Below are 20,284 nucleotides of genomic sequence, written 5' to 3'. Positions count from 1 at the left end.
TAAATAATGGTAGTAAATTTTTTAAGGACAGTCAAATTTCAAGTTAATCGATTAACCCACTTTTATGATGGATAAAAATGAAATATTCTTCGGGAAAATTATAACTTAATAGAAGTTGGTTTTTGACACCCTTTTAGTGAAGCCATTTAATTTAATGTTTACTTGAATGAAAACAATCTTATTTACTTGTTCAGGTAAAATTATGGTGCGACCTCTTCCAAATATTAAAACATGGCTGATATTTAATTCATATAGTATATATTATTTTATTGCAATATTTGTTTAGTTTCTAAAAAAGCATGCAATTTAAAAAAAACGAACTGATATTCACATACCATTTAAGAGAACTAAAACTTACTAAGTTGAGGAACAGCTAAATATACTTTGTACTGGTGATCATCATAATTATGAGTAGTAATTCTTTGGGATATTCTAAATGTAAAATAAAAAAAAATTGATTCCAGTGAATACTTAAGCTTAAAGAAGTGTTCATTTATTCTTATTGAATGTAAGATGAACATTGAACCATCTACATAAATTAGAACAAGAAGACGTTTTGGGAATAACGGTTTTTTTGTCATAAAGAAACTGATAGCATACAGAAAATTGACATGAACACAACAGACTCTAAAAAATAAACCGGTAATCGTCGATGAAAATCTGATGTGATAAATATCGCAAGTAAATAACGTTACGATCAGTCATCTATGACAGCTATCATCGAAAAATATCGATGCTAATTAGCTTCTTGTTTGCTATAGTTGGATTTTTACTTAACACTTTTAACGGATAGTTTAATTAAATAAGAATCATTGCACTCTCAATACATTATAAAATTGCTTGTAAATAAAGTAACGAGAACTGTCAGTTGGTTTTTCTTACAGTTTTATATGACACTCTGTTAAACTCTTTCGATTTCTAATGCTTCTCACTCTGTATAAAATATAACGATAATAGATATGGTGAAAACAACCCATCCGGGATGAAATTGTCACTTAAAGGCCACCCATGGGTCTTCAATGGGCTTCTCACAATCACAGTGCAGGCTGCAGCTGGCCCAAAAGCAGCATTAAGCAAAGATACAGCAACATAGTTGTTTCTATATGCTCCAGCAACATACAAGTAAATAGAAGCTGACAACAACACATTAAAGGCTAGCCTGATAACTCAGGTTACAAAGGTTTGTTGTTACTCTTGGACTGGTTGATCGAATTTTAGCTTAGTATTAACAGGAATGCTTAATGACTATTACCGTATTTTTAAATTACAGCTAACTTTTTAGGTATTTAGATGTTTTGTTTGATTTATGTTGATATGCGAGACATATACGTATCCGCCTTAAAATAAATAGTATTAGAACCAATAAAATGTGCAATATGTCTGCAAAAGAAAATAAATTGCAGGATGTAAATTGGTTTTGCTTAGAAGATCGACCCCTTAAATTTTATTGTTTTGTTTGCCGTAGAATTAAACTGGCGTGTTTGCAGATATTTTCCATAAAACCAGCCTTATTCGTAATTAGAAGCAAACGAACGTCTCGGAAATATTTTTAGCTGCATGTATTAGTCTATAGACAGATTTATTTCTATGACAATAAAACAAGAAGTAGTACACCAAACAAAGAATTTTTTAATATCGAAACAAGGTAATGTCAGATTTATAAGCTGACCGAACGGTACATCATTTTTTATACTCCTACCAATTTTACCTGGTCTATTTTACTAACCACTTTATTTTCAATAGCAATTCCGTTGTCTGCGGCTTAAATGTGTATTAATCAAAATTTTTTGTGTATTTTGAAAACAGTTTATTTCAACCAATGCAACACAAAGATAAGACAAAGATTAAAAAATCTAAATTATTTAGTACGTTGAACATTTCCAAGAAAAAGTACAAGTTGTCATTTAACAATCAAAAATTCAAACGTCAATTACATTAGAACTTCACTAAGCTGGACACATTTATCATCATTGTAATTAATGGTAAGATGCAATTATTTCTAGTTGACGGTTTTTCATGAATTGTTCGTATGAGTTTTTTTTTGTTGTTGCATCAAATGAAAGAAAGAAAACAAATAGACAAATACATTCGTGTATATCACTATATACGCTCGAGCTTTTCTAGGCTGACACAATTTATAAAATAACCTTGATATATTTGAATGTCAAAATCATGACCTTTTTCTACGTGATCTTTCTTAATGTCAGGCCTATTTAGATTGACGCTGTCCATAGACGATGGTCTTGTTAGTATATTTTATAGTCTGAAGCAGGCTTAAGATAGTCAATTCAAGACCGAGTTTAGCTCGTAATTAATGATAACACATCACTAAAGATGTGACAAGTGGGAACATTGATAGTTATTATTAGGTTTCCTTGACTAAATATAAGCTGCCTGCAGGATCACATCAAAATGATTGACATATAACAAAAGCTGATACATTTCTTCTTCGGGAGCTATTCTTGTGGGTAAAGTATTTTACGTTACGATGGCTTGTATTAGAATACATGATTGACATTCAACGATAAATGTTACATAATATCCTGAAAAAATAATCCTAGATTGTATAAGGTATACTGTGATAAAATTTAGATAACAAAAAGTTAATTTAAGAGTAAACATATAATTTATGTTCAATCACCAAATAAGCCTTATAATGAAGCAACTATTTCTGGTCACTAAAGGAAACAATTTAATTCGATTCGAAATGTATTTAAATAATTCCGCCCATGATGATCCATGCGAGAGGCAAAAGTTATTTTGTTCTAGGAACAGGTGAAATGGATGGCTCTCGTGATTTGATCGGTGGCAGAAGTTGTTTTGGTTCATGAACTCTAAGCTGAAATGTCATTGGATCAATGTGACCACGTGCAAATGACCTTGAGTACTTATTGTATCCCTGCCGAGATGTAGCTAATCTTGCATGATCACGTGACATTTTTCTGATTCGTTTGTCAGCGTCCAAAAACTCGCTGAAACAAAGGATTTGCACAATATTAGTTTCGAGTACGGTATTCCCCCTATCAATTTTATTAAGACCTTAATTATCTTAAAAGATATAAATTCATCCTAGTTTTAGAATTTTCTCAATTTGGTCGTCATCATGAACTCGTGGATCGTTATGGTGTATCCATCTGCACCATGAAAACTGTCATAGTTTTCCTTTCCTTGTTTGTCTACCCCGGATTTGACTTTTTATGAGCAACTCGGCGGGTGTTTATAGAAAAGCAGAGGACGCTTACCCTACCGGTGCACCTGGTCCATGCTCCAAGTTTTAGTGGAGTCCGAGTTGCTCATTTTGCTTTTGTTACTTTCTATGTATGAATTTAGTTACTTTATGTTCTTTGTTGTGTATGTCTGTTTTCCATGTATGGTCTTTGTCCCTGGATTACATTCTTTTGATTACCGCTATAACCTTGGTTCCCTTGATTACTCTCTCTCAATTCTTGTCAATTGAAGAAATTTCCAAGAACTTAAGTTTGCAAAACCTGTAATGTTTATCAATCCAAGATATAAGTATTGGTCAATACTCGATTTACATAAAGTTTTGCCAAATTTCAAGTTTAAAGTTCTTTCAGTGCTATCAAATGAGGATAAATAACAATTGTTCTTTTGTCTAAACAACAGTGCAATGATGGATTACTAAACCGTATGTCTAAGGATCGGGTTGTGATGCAAAATTGGAAAATATCCATCACTTTGTGAGCAAAAATCAACTATGTGTCAGAAAGAAGCCAATCAAGACCAGCAGAGATTTCATCCCAAATTAACAATTTGGATCAGATTGTTCATTGTCTATTGTAAAGCTTCCGAAATTTTTTTTGATTTTTTATGGGAATTTCCTTTGATGGGACAAGACTTTATGGAGAGCATTATGGTTGTAATTGGTTCTTTGGATGTTTTTTAATTCATCTTACTTTGTCGTATTCTACCATAAACAAGTACAAAGACGTACCCCAAATCAATTGATCCGCTCTGATCTGTATCCATAAACTCCATAATTTTATCTACTACACTTGTGGTAACGGAGACACCCATTTCCTGAAGAAAATGTACCACAACATCCTGGAACTATCTATTGTTTTCATCTTACAATTGCATATGTCAAGGAAATGGATTTGTCAGTTTCCACAGCATGTTGAGTATGGTTTGATGAATTCTCAAAAGCATACGTGATGGAGTTTAATGACAAAGGTCAACAATGTAGTATTTATTGACAAAGCTTAAATTCATTTATAAATATTCCAATGGATAGAATCCTACCTGATAGAAATGTTTTGTTTCATTTTTGGTAATGTTTAATAAGTATAATAGAATTAAGTGAAAAAAATATACAAATAAATTGGGTTGGTCAAAGGAAGGGCGTCCCATTATTCAACTAACCTTGGGGGCCTTAAATGTAATGATCTCTGGAACTTCATTGTAAAATGTGATACATGTGATAAGAAGGCTGGGACGTAAATGTGTTTTACGTTATATAAGTATGTTAAAATGCTGACCTACCCGAAATAAGGCCTGTATTTCATCTATTGTTAGTACATCGTTATTATCTTTGTTTATTTTGTTGAAGAAGTCTTGCGCTCTATTCTTCTCTTTCAGTAAATAAAGTAATTTTAGCGGATCCATGTTAAAAACAGAAGGCGCTTGAACTTCCATTCGCAACTTCTCGGGTCTTACATGGAACGGCAAAGACCTTTGGTATTTAACACTCAATGATCTATGTTGTTGTATTCTGCGTACTATTTGTGGGAAACCATGGTCGACAACTACTTTCTGAAATAAATATAATGTCATACTGTTATTTTCGACTTAACCCTGTGTTTCATAACTTGCTCAACTTTTAACCGATTTACTCTGAAAAAAAAATGTTAACCTAATCAGTGATGCCCACGCTTCGCATTCCATATTGATATGCTATTGTATTTGTCCTCGTGTCTGCAAATATTGCTTTTAGATAGTTTTTTTTTAACTGAATATGCCGTTAGGCTTAAATTTTAGTGCCGTCTTTTCTAATTATGTAGCGCATCGGTACACTTTATGGCTTTCTTTTTTAGTCTGGCAAGGGATGAAATATATAATGACTTCATTTAGTATTGTTTCGTTTTTTTTTCTTTTTCATGGAAATGCTCTGTTGACCCGATTAATTAAGTTCTCATTTATAAACTTCATAATTATACGGTTCTCCATCATAAATTTCTTAAATATGAATTGACTTAACTTTTTAAAAAAATCTTGTATACCTTAGTCGTGTTTATTGTCTTCTGTGTAACATGCGCATGTACAAGATATAACCAAAGGACACCAGCTTACCGGTGTACAAAGTCCATTTCTCAATTTTGTAACTCAAATCTGTGTTGCTAAAGGGTATGTAAGTCTCGTCATGTAATTCCGTGATTTCACGAGAATGGGTCCTAGTCTATCATTCAAAATCATGGAGATGTGTCAGTTAGAAAGCGTTGAGTTCAGGGTTAAAAGCAAAACATCTTTTTGTGTAAAAAATACCGACAAAAAACGACAAATATCTATTTCTATATAATAAAAGTGTTAAGAAACAACATAAAATAGAAGATTTTGCATTGTTATACAGCGTTAAAATGCAGATCGGTCTTCGGATTTCAATACGTTCTACATCGAAAATTCAGGTAAAGAAAATGAAACTAGAACGAGACTTACAAACCCTATTTCATTTCCTTGGTCTTGTTTTTGAATGTTTTACTGTTTAATATCTCTTAGTTAAGTAAAGTTTTTTTCAGATATTCAATAAATAACAAGTACGTTTTGATTAACTGCGTTTTGATGTTATCACCTACCTCCATGATTATTTCTTTAAGTCCTGTAAAATTTGTATCAAATAAAGCCTCCAAAAATATTGTCGTCACTGCTGGTGTTATAGGGTTGTGACTTAGCTAAATATTCGATGGAATGAGAAACATGTTTAAGTTCTATTACCTTTAACTTAATTGTTTTAGATTAACAATAGAAAGATATAACCCTTAGAATATTTAATCCAAACATTATATTCGTGTATAACATACATGTCATTAAAGTGTTGAAAATATGTTGACCTTGGCATTAAATCAGATGCAATATAGTACCATAAGGTTTTCACAGATCACAGGAATGAGCTAATTGAAGAAATCTAGACATCGAATTTTTTTTTACAAAAAGTACAAATAGGAACTAACGATTAAATCCACAACAAAGAACTTTTTGGTTATAATTCTAGAGCTTACGAAAACAAAAACTTTAATATATCATTTAATTTAATGGTGAAAGAGTAATCAAGGGAACCAAAATTATAGCGGTAATCAAAAGAATGTAATCCAGGGACAAAGACCAGACATGGAAAACAGACATACACAACAAAGAACATAAAGTAACTAAAATCATACATATAAAGTAACAAAAGTAAATGAGCAACTCGGACTCCACTAAAAACTGGGAGCATGGACCAGGTGCACCGATAGGGTAAGCGTCCTCTGCTTTTCTAGAAACACCCACCAAAAAAACAGCATCACTACCTTGAGAAATTTCCTTTTAATCTAACGAACTGTTATCTCTTTGACTAGCACTGAATACTGGGATGATCAGTTGGAAAGAGTGAATAACCAAAATAATATAATTATATTCAATATAATTTATAATTTCTAAGCGTTCTCCACACGAGTTATCATAATTAGTTTGGTTATTCATGATTACCAATTCTATTTATTAGACAGATGTTTTCAAAAATGAATTGCCGTTTCAAATGAATTAAAATTTTGTGTTCGGTGGATTAGTATACCGTTTCTTTAATGATGTCAAACAAAATTAACGTCACAAGAGAAACGTGTTGTAACGTTTTAGCGGGAGATAGTTCTAGAATGAAAACACAAAACACATTTTTACTCGTAAATTATCGAAATTTATTATACAGGGAAGATAGGATATATATAATGATAGAACTTCCTACTAGAACCTAAAAACACACTTGCTTTTGTCAAAGTCAAAATAAACAGCGCCACTGGGAAAAAAGGCCATTAAAAGATGAACATTGGTGATCTTTATTCGGATTGCTTTACTCGCCTCTGCTATAGTAGCCAAAGAGAATAATATTACCTTTGAAAGATTATCAACGATAATCTATAAAGCTTTTATCTCAATTAAGGAATCCTAAATCAATTTTACTGTTAATAAAATAAGATATTGGTCTAGATTACAGCAACATTTTATTCTTCATTAGGAAAATTCTAAGTTCAAAGTACATCGTCTAAGTAAGAGCTAGTCTTCTGGTGTAATAATGATTTTATGTGAAGCCTAAGGAAATGCACTTGATTAATTGTTTAGTAAGATGCTAGATGATTTTCTTAGAAGCCACAAGAAGCTGATGCATGAAGAAAACAAGTTTAATAACGTAGAGACGAAGAAGACGAAGTGCTCTGAAATAAATACAACTTTTCTTCAGATAATTACATCTCGTGTACGATTCGGGATTTTTCTTGGTTTACTATATAAAACATTTACAATGTAGCCATGCCCCCATGAGTACTTTTATTTTAAGGAGACTTAAGGAAATACGATACACACTGAACAAAAACAGTTTTTATGAGTACTTTAATTAATATAATCATTTACATTAAATATGTGAGGCTTCTTACCTACAACGATGAATATCAATAATGAATATCACTTTTTTCTCTCGATTTATCTTCTTAGCAAGTACTTTTGCAATGATGAAGGCTCCACGCCTCACTTTCTGTTTCTTTTATTACGTTTTATTTGCATTTTATTTGTATTTCGTTAATATTCATCTTTCAAATGTAGGTATTGTTGTCTTAACTATTACCCATATTTACGCTTAACTGAACTACTTCTCGACTTATATTATTCTCTTTTTTTATTAAAAGTCATTATAAAATAAACTTTGCAAACTGTGGGTCGAATACCAGTGTCTGCAAAAATTTGTAATTACAGCAAAAAATCATTCCGCTGAAAATAAGAGCATTAAAATGAATTACACTCGTAAAAATAGATCAAAGTGTAATTATATACCATGTTATATGTCACTCAAGCAAAGGTCATTCATTTGGTTTTAGTGAAATGATTCAAACTTATTATCTTTTCTTCGTTTTTATAGTTAAACCCATTCGGTGTATTTGTACTGTAATTTTACTTATAAGTAAAGCAGAGGTGATTTAATATAAACGCAATACTCTTTTGGTGAATGGAAGCATTCTATATGAGTTGATATGAACATTGCTCCCAGTAAACCAGAAATATCTTCAGAACGTACCTAAAACGATATTCTGATTAAGAAATTAATATGCGATGATTTTTATGTATGCTATTTATTTTTTGTATATTGATATATTGTATATGTATTGCATATGCATTTTACATGTAAATCGCTTAGAGTAATTATGTAATTAGATTACTAAACAAATGCGCTGGAATGAAATTAAAATAATTATTATTTTGTTAAATAGAATGGAAGTTAGTTATTTTCACATGAATGAATAATTTAAGCAGTAGCATTGTTTATGAACTTGGAAATTAATAAACACTTCAAAAATCTTTTAAAAAAATATTTACGAATCGTACAGATTGATAAGAATAAATTATGACAATTTATTAAGGCTTCAGACAGAGCCAATAGGTATGTTTTATCCTGGAGGGAATAAATTGATCTCCAGTTTATAGTACCCTCAACAAAGTTTGGGGTATAAATCCCGTCCCTCCGTCTGTTCACATTTCTTGTCAGCGTGACTCCTCCAGAACTACTTTTATATGAGGGTTGGGCATCGTATGTAGATGCATCGAATACTGTTGATTACAACTTACTCTTTATAACAGGTTTACAGCATATCGAAATTGGCAATATATATCATTGGTATTTCTGTATTTACTGTCAGAGGACTCCTAAAAGGAGATATTCCAACTTCGGTATTTTACATTTGAAAACTTTGTCAGCGCATTTCCTTGTTGAATTATGATGAATTTTTATAGGAAGGTTGGACGCAATATGAAGATTTTCATGAAGAAATATTATTACCGTCGTACGACTCAAAAGGGAGATGATTGAACTTAAAGTTTTTAACATTGAACTCCATTTAAAGTGGGAGTATTTCCTTTGTGGGCTTGTTCATAGTATTTCTACTTTAATGCTTGTTTTGTCATTGTTGATTTTCCCCTTCGATAAAAGATTGTCAAAACGCTTGTTTTGCATGAAAGAAAAAAACGGGGTTCATTATTGAAACCGTAAAGAAATAACCAAAAAAAACACGCACATGAAAACAAAAGTAAATGAACAACCAGGACTCCACTAACAACATGGGCAAGGTGCACTGGCATGATCCCAGCCTCCACTAACAAAATGGGCAAGGTGCACTGGCATGATAAGTAAATGAACAACCCAGCCTCCACTAACAACATGGGCAAGGTGCACTGGCATGATCCCAGCCTCAACTAACAACATGGGCAAGGTGCACTGGCATGATCTCAGCCTCCACTAACAACATGGGCAAGGTGCACTGGCATGATCTCAGCCTCCACTAACAACATGGGCAAGGTGCACTGGCATGATCCCAGCCTCAACTAACAACATGGGCAAGGTGCACTGGCATGATAAGTAAATGAACAACCCAGCCTCCACTAACAACATGGGCAAGGTGCACTGGCATGATAAGTAAATGAAAAACCCAGCCTCCACTAACAACATGGGCAAGGTGCACTGGCATGATCCCAGCCTCAACTAACAACATGGGCAAGGTGCACTGGCATCATAAGCGTCTTCTATTTTTCTGGAGTTACCGTCGAGTTGATTGAGTCTATATATGTGATATATTACATATCTAATTTGGTTTTGACTCACATTTATTTTTTCGAGTGTAGAGTTGTTGCATAGCCCTTTCATTAATTCCAACAGTGCTGGAGGGTGGATTCTATTACTGCAGATATCTAACTCGATCAGAGATTTGTTTTCCTCCAACGCATCCGATAATGCCGAACATCCTTCGTAGCCGAAGCCGTTCCAAGATAAATTCACTAACTTCAACGAGTTGTTAGCCTAAAAAACAATATCTGAAGAACGATGTGGCATTTTAAACGAAATGCAAATCGGTTTTAATCAAATTGGCTTAAAGTCATTCTGGAGATTTGTGTTCAAATTCACCTTGAAATGTTGCAGCTTATGTAAATCAAGTATACGAACTAATTACTAAGAAACAAAGGGGGAGAGAAAGTAATTTACATTATTTCAAAGAGAGAAAAAAAAATAATACTGCATTATTAATCAACCAACTCTATAATGCTTTTACCATTGTTCAGTGATGCTTCCAATCATCTTAGGTATAATACAATAAATAGATACAGATCCATACAAGACTCGGGCAGATCTTATAGTAACGGTGACACATTAAATACATATAGCTGTCTTTATTTAAATCAAACAGGTTGTGATTCGTACATGTAAGAAAACAATCGAATATACTTTTATTTTCTAATTTAAAAAATGCTACAGACCTCATAACCTGACTTAGTTTTCATTCGTTTTTTTTTTATTTTTTTACTTTTGAGATAAAGATTATATACATGTAGATTGTGCACGAAAACAGTATTTTGCCAAAATTATCGTTCTTGGTTGGGTTGACTTATGCAGTAAATGAATGTATGGTTTCTCCAAAATACAGATCTGGGGTGCTTTTCATTATACAGTTCGTTCCACGATTACGATTCGTGTGCCATTATTGGTTCGTACCCACAGGTTTGCATCACTCACTTGACGAACCCGACGAAATTAATTAAAGAAAGCTGGTTCGTACTGGTTAATGGAAAACAAGCCAGTATACAGACTGCAGTAACGTGAAAATATGACGTATCAACAGAGGATTGTTTGTTTGATATGTTTTCCAGCACCATAAATCACCTCTATATTTTGTTTGGTTTCTGTATTGTATATAGAATGGTACTTAATACTTAATTTTTGTTCTTTTACTATTGTTCAGTGTAATCATTGATCATTTTTACGTTGAATACAAAAACATAACTTTCCTTTTTGTTTCTTTGGGATATGTACTGGACAATTGCATTACATTCAATCGGAATATACACACATACCATAGTGTTAAGGACAAATCATTAGATAACGTACAACATCTACAGCAACTTGATAAATCAGAGAGTCAATAAGAAACTTCACACATCATGATTAACCTGATCAATCAGAGAGTCAAAAAGAAACTGATCAATCAGAGAGTCAATAAGTAACTTCAAACATCATGATTAACACGATCAATCACAGAGTCAATAAGAAACTTTAAACATCATGATTAACACGATCAATCAGAGAGTCAATAAGAAACTTCAGACATGATTATCCTGATCAATCAGAGAGTCAATAAGGAACTTCACACATCATGATTAACATGATTATTCAGAGAGCCAAAAAAAACTTCAAACATCATAATTAACCTGGTCAATCCGAGAGTCAATAAGAAACTTCAGACATCACGATTAACCAGATCAACCAGAGAGTCAATAAGAAACTTCAGACATCATGACTAACCTGATCAATCAGAGAGTCAATGAGAAACTTTAAACATCATGATTAACCTGATCATTCAGAGAGTCAATAAGAAACTTCAAAATTCTAGTACCAATACCAATTGTCAGACTTGTGTAATTTTAATTAAAAAGTTCGTAACAGTTAGTTGTAGCTTTCTGCTTGTTCTCAAGTTGTATTTATGAAATTAATTTTTGCTAAATTGTACAATAGAATAGAACTTTATCTTAGAGTTCGATTAAGAAAATCAAGGTAAGAACATTTAAGGTATATCAAACCAATTACACGGAGCATTCTTTTCTGTCACCTTGCAAAATCATACAGAAGTATGTATTTTAAATGAGCAAATAGTGTTTGAAATAATGCAATACAAATGTCTTTAACGTATTTAAATTTGGGTCATAACCGATATATGGTAAAATTACAATCATTACTTTCAAGGTGGAGATAAATTAATGTTCAATAGAAAGACAACGGGAATTTCAGTATTTTGATATCACAAGAAAAAAGTTTGGTTATTCCAGTTTTTTTTTTGAAAAATAAAATAATGTCACATACATGTAAGTGTTCTTTGTAGACATTTTAAAGAAATTTTATCCACCCGTTTTTTTATTAATAAGCTTAACTGAAATTTCCCTATTTTTTTTTCTTAATATTTTACAGTATGTTCGTTCAGGGTCATCTTTGGAAAAAAGTAAGAAAATCTATCTAATAGCATTAGTACGAACTATCTCAATTGAGATCAATACCTGAATTCCTTTGGCTATATCGATAGCTCCATTCCGTCGAATATGGTTCCAACTTAGGTCAAACGTTTCTAAACACCTATGGTTACCTGCAAGAAGAGCAGAATTTTCAGCAATAATAAATAGCAATATATAAATTTAAATTTAAGTTGTAAAACTTAAGAAAAAAACAAAAAACAAAACAAAACTTCAGCCTCTATGTCAGACTTTGGGATCTAACTTGTGTCTGGTTTAGACATGTTTTAGGTTTATTGAGGACCCGGTTTAGACAGGTTTCACTGTATAACCAGTAAGGATTACAAAAACATTTGATAAGGATTATAAAATATGTGAAAAAGGAGTTTTGGCAAAACAACCGTTGTAAAATTTCTCAAAACCTAAACAAAGAAAGTTTTCGTGTGTTTGTACATTTGAATATGTTTCAGGTGTTAAAATTAGGAAGATACTGAAATCTGTTGAGTTTTAAAAGAGTGATTATGATCACAAGTATTGTATTATCAATTTTTCATATTGAGAAGACGACGTCGTCACGGAACTTAAAAAGAAGTAAGAGCGAAATGATTTCCAAATTTTTACTTTATGTACATTTTAACGTTAACTATAGACATTCATAAAAACACATTAGCCGCACTGCGTCAAGTCTGATCTTTTTTCAAAACTGAATTAGTTCTAAAATCTTGAAGCAAATCTTACCGATTTCAGATGAGAATTCCGTACATCCTTCAGATTCTAATTTGTTCCCTTTCAAAGACAATGACCTCAAAATCGAACATCTCTGAAAATAACAGTTATATTTTCTTTTGCAGGAAGATAATAAACTATAATTAAGAACTGATGTATGTTATTCCTTCCAATTAAAGGTAGTGCACCGAACTTCCCCAAGGTAACACCATAATTACCGAACAGTAATAAATAGTTTTATCTTCACATTTATGTCAAAAATTTCCTCATATAACAATATGTCATATGTATATGCTTATTTGTAATATTATTATTACATCTCAAATCGTTTAATAAAGTAAATCACTACAACTGTCCTTTCCGTGATATTTTGCAAAGACTGGGTCTGTGACCAAACCGAACTGAAGCAAACCTCACTTTTACAATGTTCCATGCCATAAAACAATAGATTGTGTTTTTTTTTTTTTAATAAAAAGGCAGATGGTACATGTTAGAAGATGTCGTCAATATTGCTGCCAAAAGAAACTAGGGAATATTTGGAGGTAGTCTGGTTCTCTATTGAAAATTAGTCGAAACATTTTATTTAACAATGTTGAAGTGTCCATTTTAGCTCACCTTGTCGAAAGTCATGTGAGTTCTTGCCATCACTTGGCGTCCGTCGTCATCGTCGTTAACAATTTTTGAAAACTCTTCTCCTCTGACACTACTTGACCAATTGAAACCAAACTTGGTATGAATGTTTCTTGGGGGTATCCTGCAGAGAATTGATGAGGGGATTTTTCATCCGTCGAGAAATATGGCCGCCGTTACTAAACGTAGAACATACGAGTCTGACAGTAGTTTTTCGCATAGATCTCCAAAACCGTTAGGTTTAGCCACTTTTGACATGGAAAAAAGTCTTCAGCATGATGCGATCTATCTGTGATCCAATTTTCATTTTTATCTGTTCACCCATCTTGGAGTAATTACCCTTTTTCGACGTTTATTTGTTATTTTTGATGTTATTTCTTTCAAAATCTTCTCCCCCTGACACTTGACCAATTGCAACCAAACCTGGTAAGAATGTACCGTGGGGTATCATGCATAGAACTAAGGTGGGGATTTTTCATCTGTCGAAAAACATGGTTGCTGTTACTAAAAATAGAATATTGGGGGTCAAACAGTAGGCCTACAAAAGTCTTGAAGGGATCGAAAATGTCAAACGACTCTTTGTAAGAGTTATTGCCCTTGAAAGGTGAAAAGTGATGTTTTTGTGATTGTTATTGTTTTATTTATCTTTTTTTTTAGTTTTCAGCCAATATCTTGAAAACTATGAATGATAGAAAGAAACCTTCAATTGCTGAAATGATCCTTATGATAAGTCATACTTGAGTCAAAACTGTTGGACAACTCCTTGTTAAATGTATTACTCTTGAAAGGCTAAATTTAACCAGACGAGGGAATCAGGATCCTTGGAGCCACTTGTTACATTTTATCCAAGAGCAAAAGACGGTTACCTCCCTGTGTACCCAGTCAATACTCCCAGTATCAAGTGTTGCGGGTTGCTTGAATATTGTTACGTTTGTCTGTTTGCGTTATTTATTTTTTTTCTCGGTCTAGTTTTTGTCCCGGTTTATATGCATATTATTCTTTATTTAAAATCATGGTCTCCTTGTTTTTACTTGCTACAACATCAATTTAACGATTACGCGTTTCTCCGTAAAAAGTCATAGTGAAGCAGAAGTCCAAATTTATTTAGATAAGCATATGAAAACTTTGTCATCACTTAGAAATGAGAAATATATATCTGAAACATTGAAAAAAGAATCGTCCCCTTTGAAAGGTGAAAGTAAGATAATTTAGTGCAATCACAATGTCATTTGGAGCAGTTTGTTTGATAATAAAAACGTTAACATGTTTTATTGGAAATGGAATTCCGTTCCAGATTACATGTTTAATTTCTTCGACAGTTCAAGGTACTAGACAATTAGGAGTCAGATACGTACTCAAACGGTCACTTACCAAGAATGAATGGCCTATATTTACACAACTTTTCAAATTCGATAAAGTTTCTTTTTCAGATGTTTTTTTTTTCTCAGTGACTTACCTTCAATAAGATTCCAAGGGTATGGTAATCCCTTTCTGTAATATTATTATCTGAAAAAAATGTTGAATCATTAAAGGAGACATTATGATTTTGTTATATTCTTCAGTAAAGATTATTACAAGGGAATTAACACCCAACACCCAAACATTCATCATAAGTTTCTGGACCAGACTATTCTAAAATGATTACAGAACATACATGTTTGAACACATACATATACAATACGTTTACTTTACCGGAAAACATCAAATTTATTTGACGAAGTTTAGGAGCAGACAGGTTGCAAGTCAGGGTTCCCCAAGCTAATCTGACTGTTTCGAGAGTACAAATAAATATATCGATATTTTCAGCAATTTCCAATTTCCTGCAATCCAATCTCATTTTCAAAGTAAAACATTCGAAATTTGTCCAACATAGTTATTTTTTCAGCAATCTTTTGAGCGTGGCGGTCGGAGAGGACACCTTTAAACTTGTTACCGGTTTCCTGTTTTTGACGTTGCTCATAACTAAAAAGGTAACCAGGAGACGATATTATGCAGTGGTAGAATAAATCTTTGCGTTATTCAACAGCCTTAGCTAATTTGCAAGATACTGTGTATGGAAGTCATGTTTTAATTTTAGAAAGCATATGATATCTTGTGTTATTTCTGTAAGTAGTGTTCATATTCAGGTGTTTCGAATGATATTGGAAGTTCAGTACAGTATTTGTGTAATAAATCTTGGTTTTATTGTTTTCTTTTTCGATTTTAATTTTGTTAATAGTATTATAATTTCTATAACTACACATTAGTATTGTCTTTTTACACATAAAAATAAAATGTTTATACAGATATGATAACTAGTAATTGTACCTTCTAACTGTAAATTCTTTGTCTGCATGAAGCTGCAATTTTCGGTAAATGATCTTAGAACGCTTCCATTAAGACCGCAATCATTCAGTGTCTGTTTTCAAAAATAAAGCTTAATTAATTAGCACCAATCGAATGTAACTTTTTTATAATTCATGAATGACAACGAGCTTTGAAAAAAGTCATTTTGAAACTGTCCAAAAATAACTAGCAATTAGGTCAAAAAAATAGCAACGGTTAATTTAAAGACAAGGATAAAATGCTTGTCAATAAAGAAAAGAAATTGATATTTGTTTGGTGGCCATCTAGATGCCTATTTTCTTTTTACAATATTGCACCGAACTGTACAAATATGTAATAGTTGTCAATCAAAAAGTTAAACCATTGCGGGGGTATTGTAATAAGCAGAAACGGCCCAGTTTTTCGGGCACATTTTTAGTTGAGTTCCTAATGTTCGTTTTCCATTGGTATGCTTTTTTACTTTCTTTTTTTGTGTTGTGCAATTTTGCCTCATTTGTACCGATGTAAATGATAAACACAAAGCCCATGGTCCAGGGCAGAAAGACTGAATGTGAATTTTCTATGTTTAGCACATCAGTGAAGAAAGAATTAAATTATCTTTTTAACCAAAACTATTCCTTTTCAGTAGTTTAGCACGCGTTTTGCAATCAATGTAACACCATTTCAAAATAAACTCATTTTTACTTAAGAAAATATATTATGCCATGTCAAACTTCAAACTAATAATTCCTTACTCTTACCAAGCAGGTGATGCTATAATTCCTGCATGTCAGGCCTGTCAGCAAATGACAGCAATTTGTATCTAGTTCTGTGTGTGATAGGTCTAATTGTTGTACATACGGGTCGTTCTGCAACAAATGATTATCTTTCAGCTATATTTTGCGTTTTAATTTTTTTCTGATTTGGCAATACTGCTCCTTATAAGAATCAATTTGATCAAAATGACAATTTCATATCTTAAATGAACTGTATAAATATGATGCTATTCTAGACTGCTTTCAATGGTACTTAGTTTTTCTACTGATGATTAATTTACATGTAATTGTGATTTTCATTTACGATAAGAATGATTTTGTGAATTGATTTTATTGTTTCTGGCCAGTAAAATTTCGTTTTTACCCCTCTAATTTGTGTTTTTGTCAGGCTTTTTCCAATTACATAGACGATAATTTATTTCATCCTATATATTCTAAATAGAACTTATCATCTGCCTATGCATTATAATGAGTAATACAAAAACTAAATTGTTAGCTTGCGCAAATTTGTCGCAGGGGAGAACTTGATTACAATGGCATTTCAAGGTTTTTGCTTTTTCTAAGTGAAATAATAGTCTTATGTAATTTAAGCAGCATGAACAAGCTTTCTAAATGTGCTTCAATGAATCAACAATGATAAAGAAAAAGACAAGTTTCCAATTCCAAATGGTAAGTTCTAACCGATTAGTTTCAAAAGATCTAAATAAAGAAAAGATTGAATTTCTTTGTGCAATGTGTAATGACGTTAACGTGTACTTCAGCACAGAGAAAACATCAAAGGGGTTGAGTACATCCTTTTAATCTTGAAACAGCATAAGATAAAGTACATTGAAGCAACTAAGTGTGTATTAATGAAATCAATCATTTTTTGTTTTGTGTTTCGTATATACTTATCCTAAATTGTTTTGGGTAATTTTGCATGTTCATTGTTTTTTATATCTATTTCTGTTTTCTTCTTTTTTTCTTGCTTTGATTTTGTCCCTTGACTTCCAAATTCGCTGTAACCATAGTTTCCCTTCATTTAACTAATGTGTATCAGCTAAATTATTTTTCTTTGCACTTTTGTTTAAGAGAACAACTCGCTTGAATATAGATGAAATATTGCTGTTCGGGCGTTAAATCCCAACAATCAATCATTGTTTAAGAGAACAGTCTTATTCTTTTCGAAGTCTACCAATACAGAAAATAAGACATTAATAAAAGAAGTCACACACACACACACACACATCTTCTTCCTCTTAAGAATAAAAAAAAGACTTTGTGTTCTTTTCTCATACTTGCCTTTAAAAGAGGTTGGATAATTTCAAAATGCTTCGGTACCGAATTTAAAACCACAGTTTCTCTGCCAATTTGTGACAGGACAGACCGCAATGGCACCAGTTTGTGTAACTGTAACAATCGTGAAAGATGGTCCTTTCGTTCCGATACATATTTCTTTTTCAGTATTTTTTGTGCCTCTTCTGCCAATACATTTGAAAAAGAATGATGAATGCCGCTTTTGTTCGAAATAAATAAATCTGCGTTTATTTTGGAATTCATGTTCCTATTTTTTTTTGCATCGGCCAGACGGTTACCTCATACAAATGTAGTTTATTTGGTCGTGATTGCTTGGACATAACTTCCACTGTTAAAAAGTTTATGGGTTAATCGTGCTCTATTATACGGTATATTGTAAATAACTGTAAGTTACTAATATATGAAGATACGAAAAGAAAGACAACTGTGAGTTCTGTAGGAGCAGTATAAATCCATTCAGCTGGCTCTCATCCAGCATAATGTTACTATTACTTCTATATATATGTCATCGTTAATATAACTCTACACATTGTGCGTAGATTGTGTAAAATAATCATTTTCAGGGCTTTGGAATTCGGATACAAAAGGGTGGCCAAGAACTGAGCAACTGGACGCTTTTAAGATTATATCTTGGACTCTAATTCGAATACCTTCATTTAGTGTTTTCTCCTTCAACTTTCTCTTTTCTTTGAAGTGTCTCAGAAACACCGTATCACTCCGAAGATAGACCTTACTTTGGCATCTTTTTAAGTCGGGTAGTTTTCTTGTCTGCATGAACTTCTAAAACATGTGAATTTAATGAAAAAATATAAAATATATGCATTGTTAAACTATGAATGAACATATGAAGATTTCAATAAGAAATAAGAAAAACTGCCAGTAAACTCACAATGTGATAACCCCCAAACCGCTGAGGAATCTACAAGTCTTAAAAGATGGATATAAAAGAATAAGAGAGAGTGCATGCTAGAATTATCTAATGAAGAATGTGTGCAAGTTTCATCGAATTCACTTCAGTGATTTCGGAGAAGTTGAGGATAAAAATTGTGGACGGATGGAACAGACAGCTCGATCACTATATATTTCCTCATTTAAAAATCTTATCATCAAGCACATTGTATTAAGTACATGTATATGAAGTCAAAATTAGTTAAGAAAAGCAAGGAACCACGCAATAGTGAAAACAAACTTAAAAATTGCAATGTGACTATTTTCTAACTAATAAATATGAAACAGACCTGTCTGCTACTTCACGCAACAAAAAAAAAAAAACATAGTTGGATTGTCGTGATATTAATAGCAATGTGGACCCCACCCCCTTAAGGGTATTAATTCACTAAGTTCATGCATTTACAATTGTTTTACCTGAAAACGATTCTGATAAACTGCTTATTCGAATTTTATTATCATGTCACGTTTTGTTTTTTTATTTATTTGATCCTAGCCACCTACCAAAAAAAGACCCGATCAACAGGAATAAGTAAGCAGTCTCTTCATTATTTCTACAACTTTGACTTGTATTAATTATATTATATATTCTTTTTATTTTGGAAAAAAAACAAAACATTATACTATAATAAATAAAATAAAACATTATATAGCCCACAACACGCGACAATAATCGAGAATGTCAAACGCAGTATAAACCTTAAAAAAGAAGCTACATGTACAAAATAATGTACAAAATAATGTATACCCTTGACTATAAAAATAATCAAGAAATCAACTAATTGATACTGACAAAATGAACTAGAGAATGGGGAAGTAAGGATACGTCGAAGATACAAACACTGTATTATTTGCTTGTGTGTCATGTCGGTTGTCGGGTATCATTATTTTGATATGATTGAACAATCTGTACTGACGACCATCTAAGTTCAGATCTAGGTACATCTAGGTAGTACATTAATACATGTACAAGTACAAAGCAAATATCAGAAATAATTATAGAAGTTATCATTTTTTCACTCCTACAATATGTCCGGCATAATCTTGATTTTCGGTGCGATGTAACCAAACGAATACGTAAACGACAAAAAAGTAAAAACAAAACAAAACAAAACAAAAGAAAAAAAAACCCAAAAAAACAGAAAACAGAAATATATAATACATGCAGCATCTTCACAGACTTATTAACGTGTCGGTATCTGTATCTTGTACAAGAAGGTTATAATAATTTACATACATATGTCCACGCTTTATCATAAGGAATTGTTAAATATCCGAGGCAGATATATGGCGTTTCAAATACTTTAGTGTTATATGTAACGGGTCTACTCCCGGGTCTTCGCTGGTTTTTTTTCATATTTTGT

The 20,284-nt window shown here is 32.3% G+C and overlaps 1 protein-coding gene across 2 annotated transcripts; it reads right to left on the bottom strand.

Moving 5' to 3' along the window:
* Positions 1–1,783: 1,783 nt before the first annotated feature.
* On the bottom strand, positions 1,784–18,760 carry LOC148605491 (uncharacterized). 2 transcript variants are annotated; one of them, XM_088548729.1, is made up of 12 exons: positions 18,623–18,760; positions 17,958–18,136; positions 16,662–16,769; positions 15,904–15,994; positions 15,053–15,102; positions 12,979–13,060; positions 12,289–12,374; positions 9,851–10,045; positions 5,811–5,906; positions 4,504–4,773; positions 3,956–4,041; positions 1,784–2,972 (listed from the first exon to the last, which is right to left on the bottom strand). In XM_088548729.1, the coding sequence occupies exons 1-12, from the start codon at positions 18,744–18,746 to the stop codon at positions 2,756–2,758; spliced, it is 1,584 nt and encodes a 527-aa protein (XP_088404855.1). In that variant the 5' UTR covers positions 18,747–18,760; the 3' UTR covers positions 1,784–2,755. The 2 variants fall into 2 exon arrangements, with proteins under 2 accessions (XP_088404855.1, XP_088404856.1); XM_088548730.1 differs by lacking the exon at positions 9,851–10,045 and having other exon boundaries at positions 2,622–2,972.
* Between the last annotated feature and the right edge of the window lie 1,524 nt (positions 18,761–20,284).

This window comes from Perna viridis, chromosome 10 (assembly GCF_037379345.1).
Source record: "Perna viridis isolate PV_CMFRI_1.1 ecotype Kerala chromosome 10, ASM3737934v1, whole genome shotgun sequence".
In the NCBI taxonomy this organism is placed as follows: domain Eukaryota; kingdom Metazoa; phylum Mollusca; class Bivalvia; order Mytilida; family Mytilidae; genus Perna; species Perna viridis.
Note: the sequence above shows the minus strand (reverse complement) of the source record. Positions and strands in the feature narration are given on the sequence as shown.

Bases quoted from the DNA above. Each gene is read 5' to 3' on its own strand.
- LOC148605491 (XM_088548729.1), bottom strand. From the start codon at position 18,746: ATGCAGACAAGAAAACTACCCGACTTAAAAAGATGCCAAAGTAAGGTC. The intron at 18,137-18,622 runs GTATTCGAATTA...ATGTATTGGCAG, and splicing joins GGAGAAAACACTAAATGAAG to AAGAGGCACAAAAAATACTG. The intron at 13,061-15,052 runs GTAAGTCACTGA...TGTTATTTTCAG, and splicing joins CCCTTGGAATCTTATTGAAG to AGATGTTCGATTTTGAGGTC.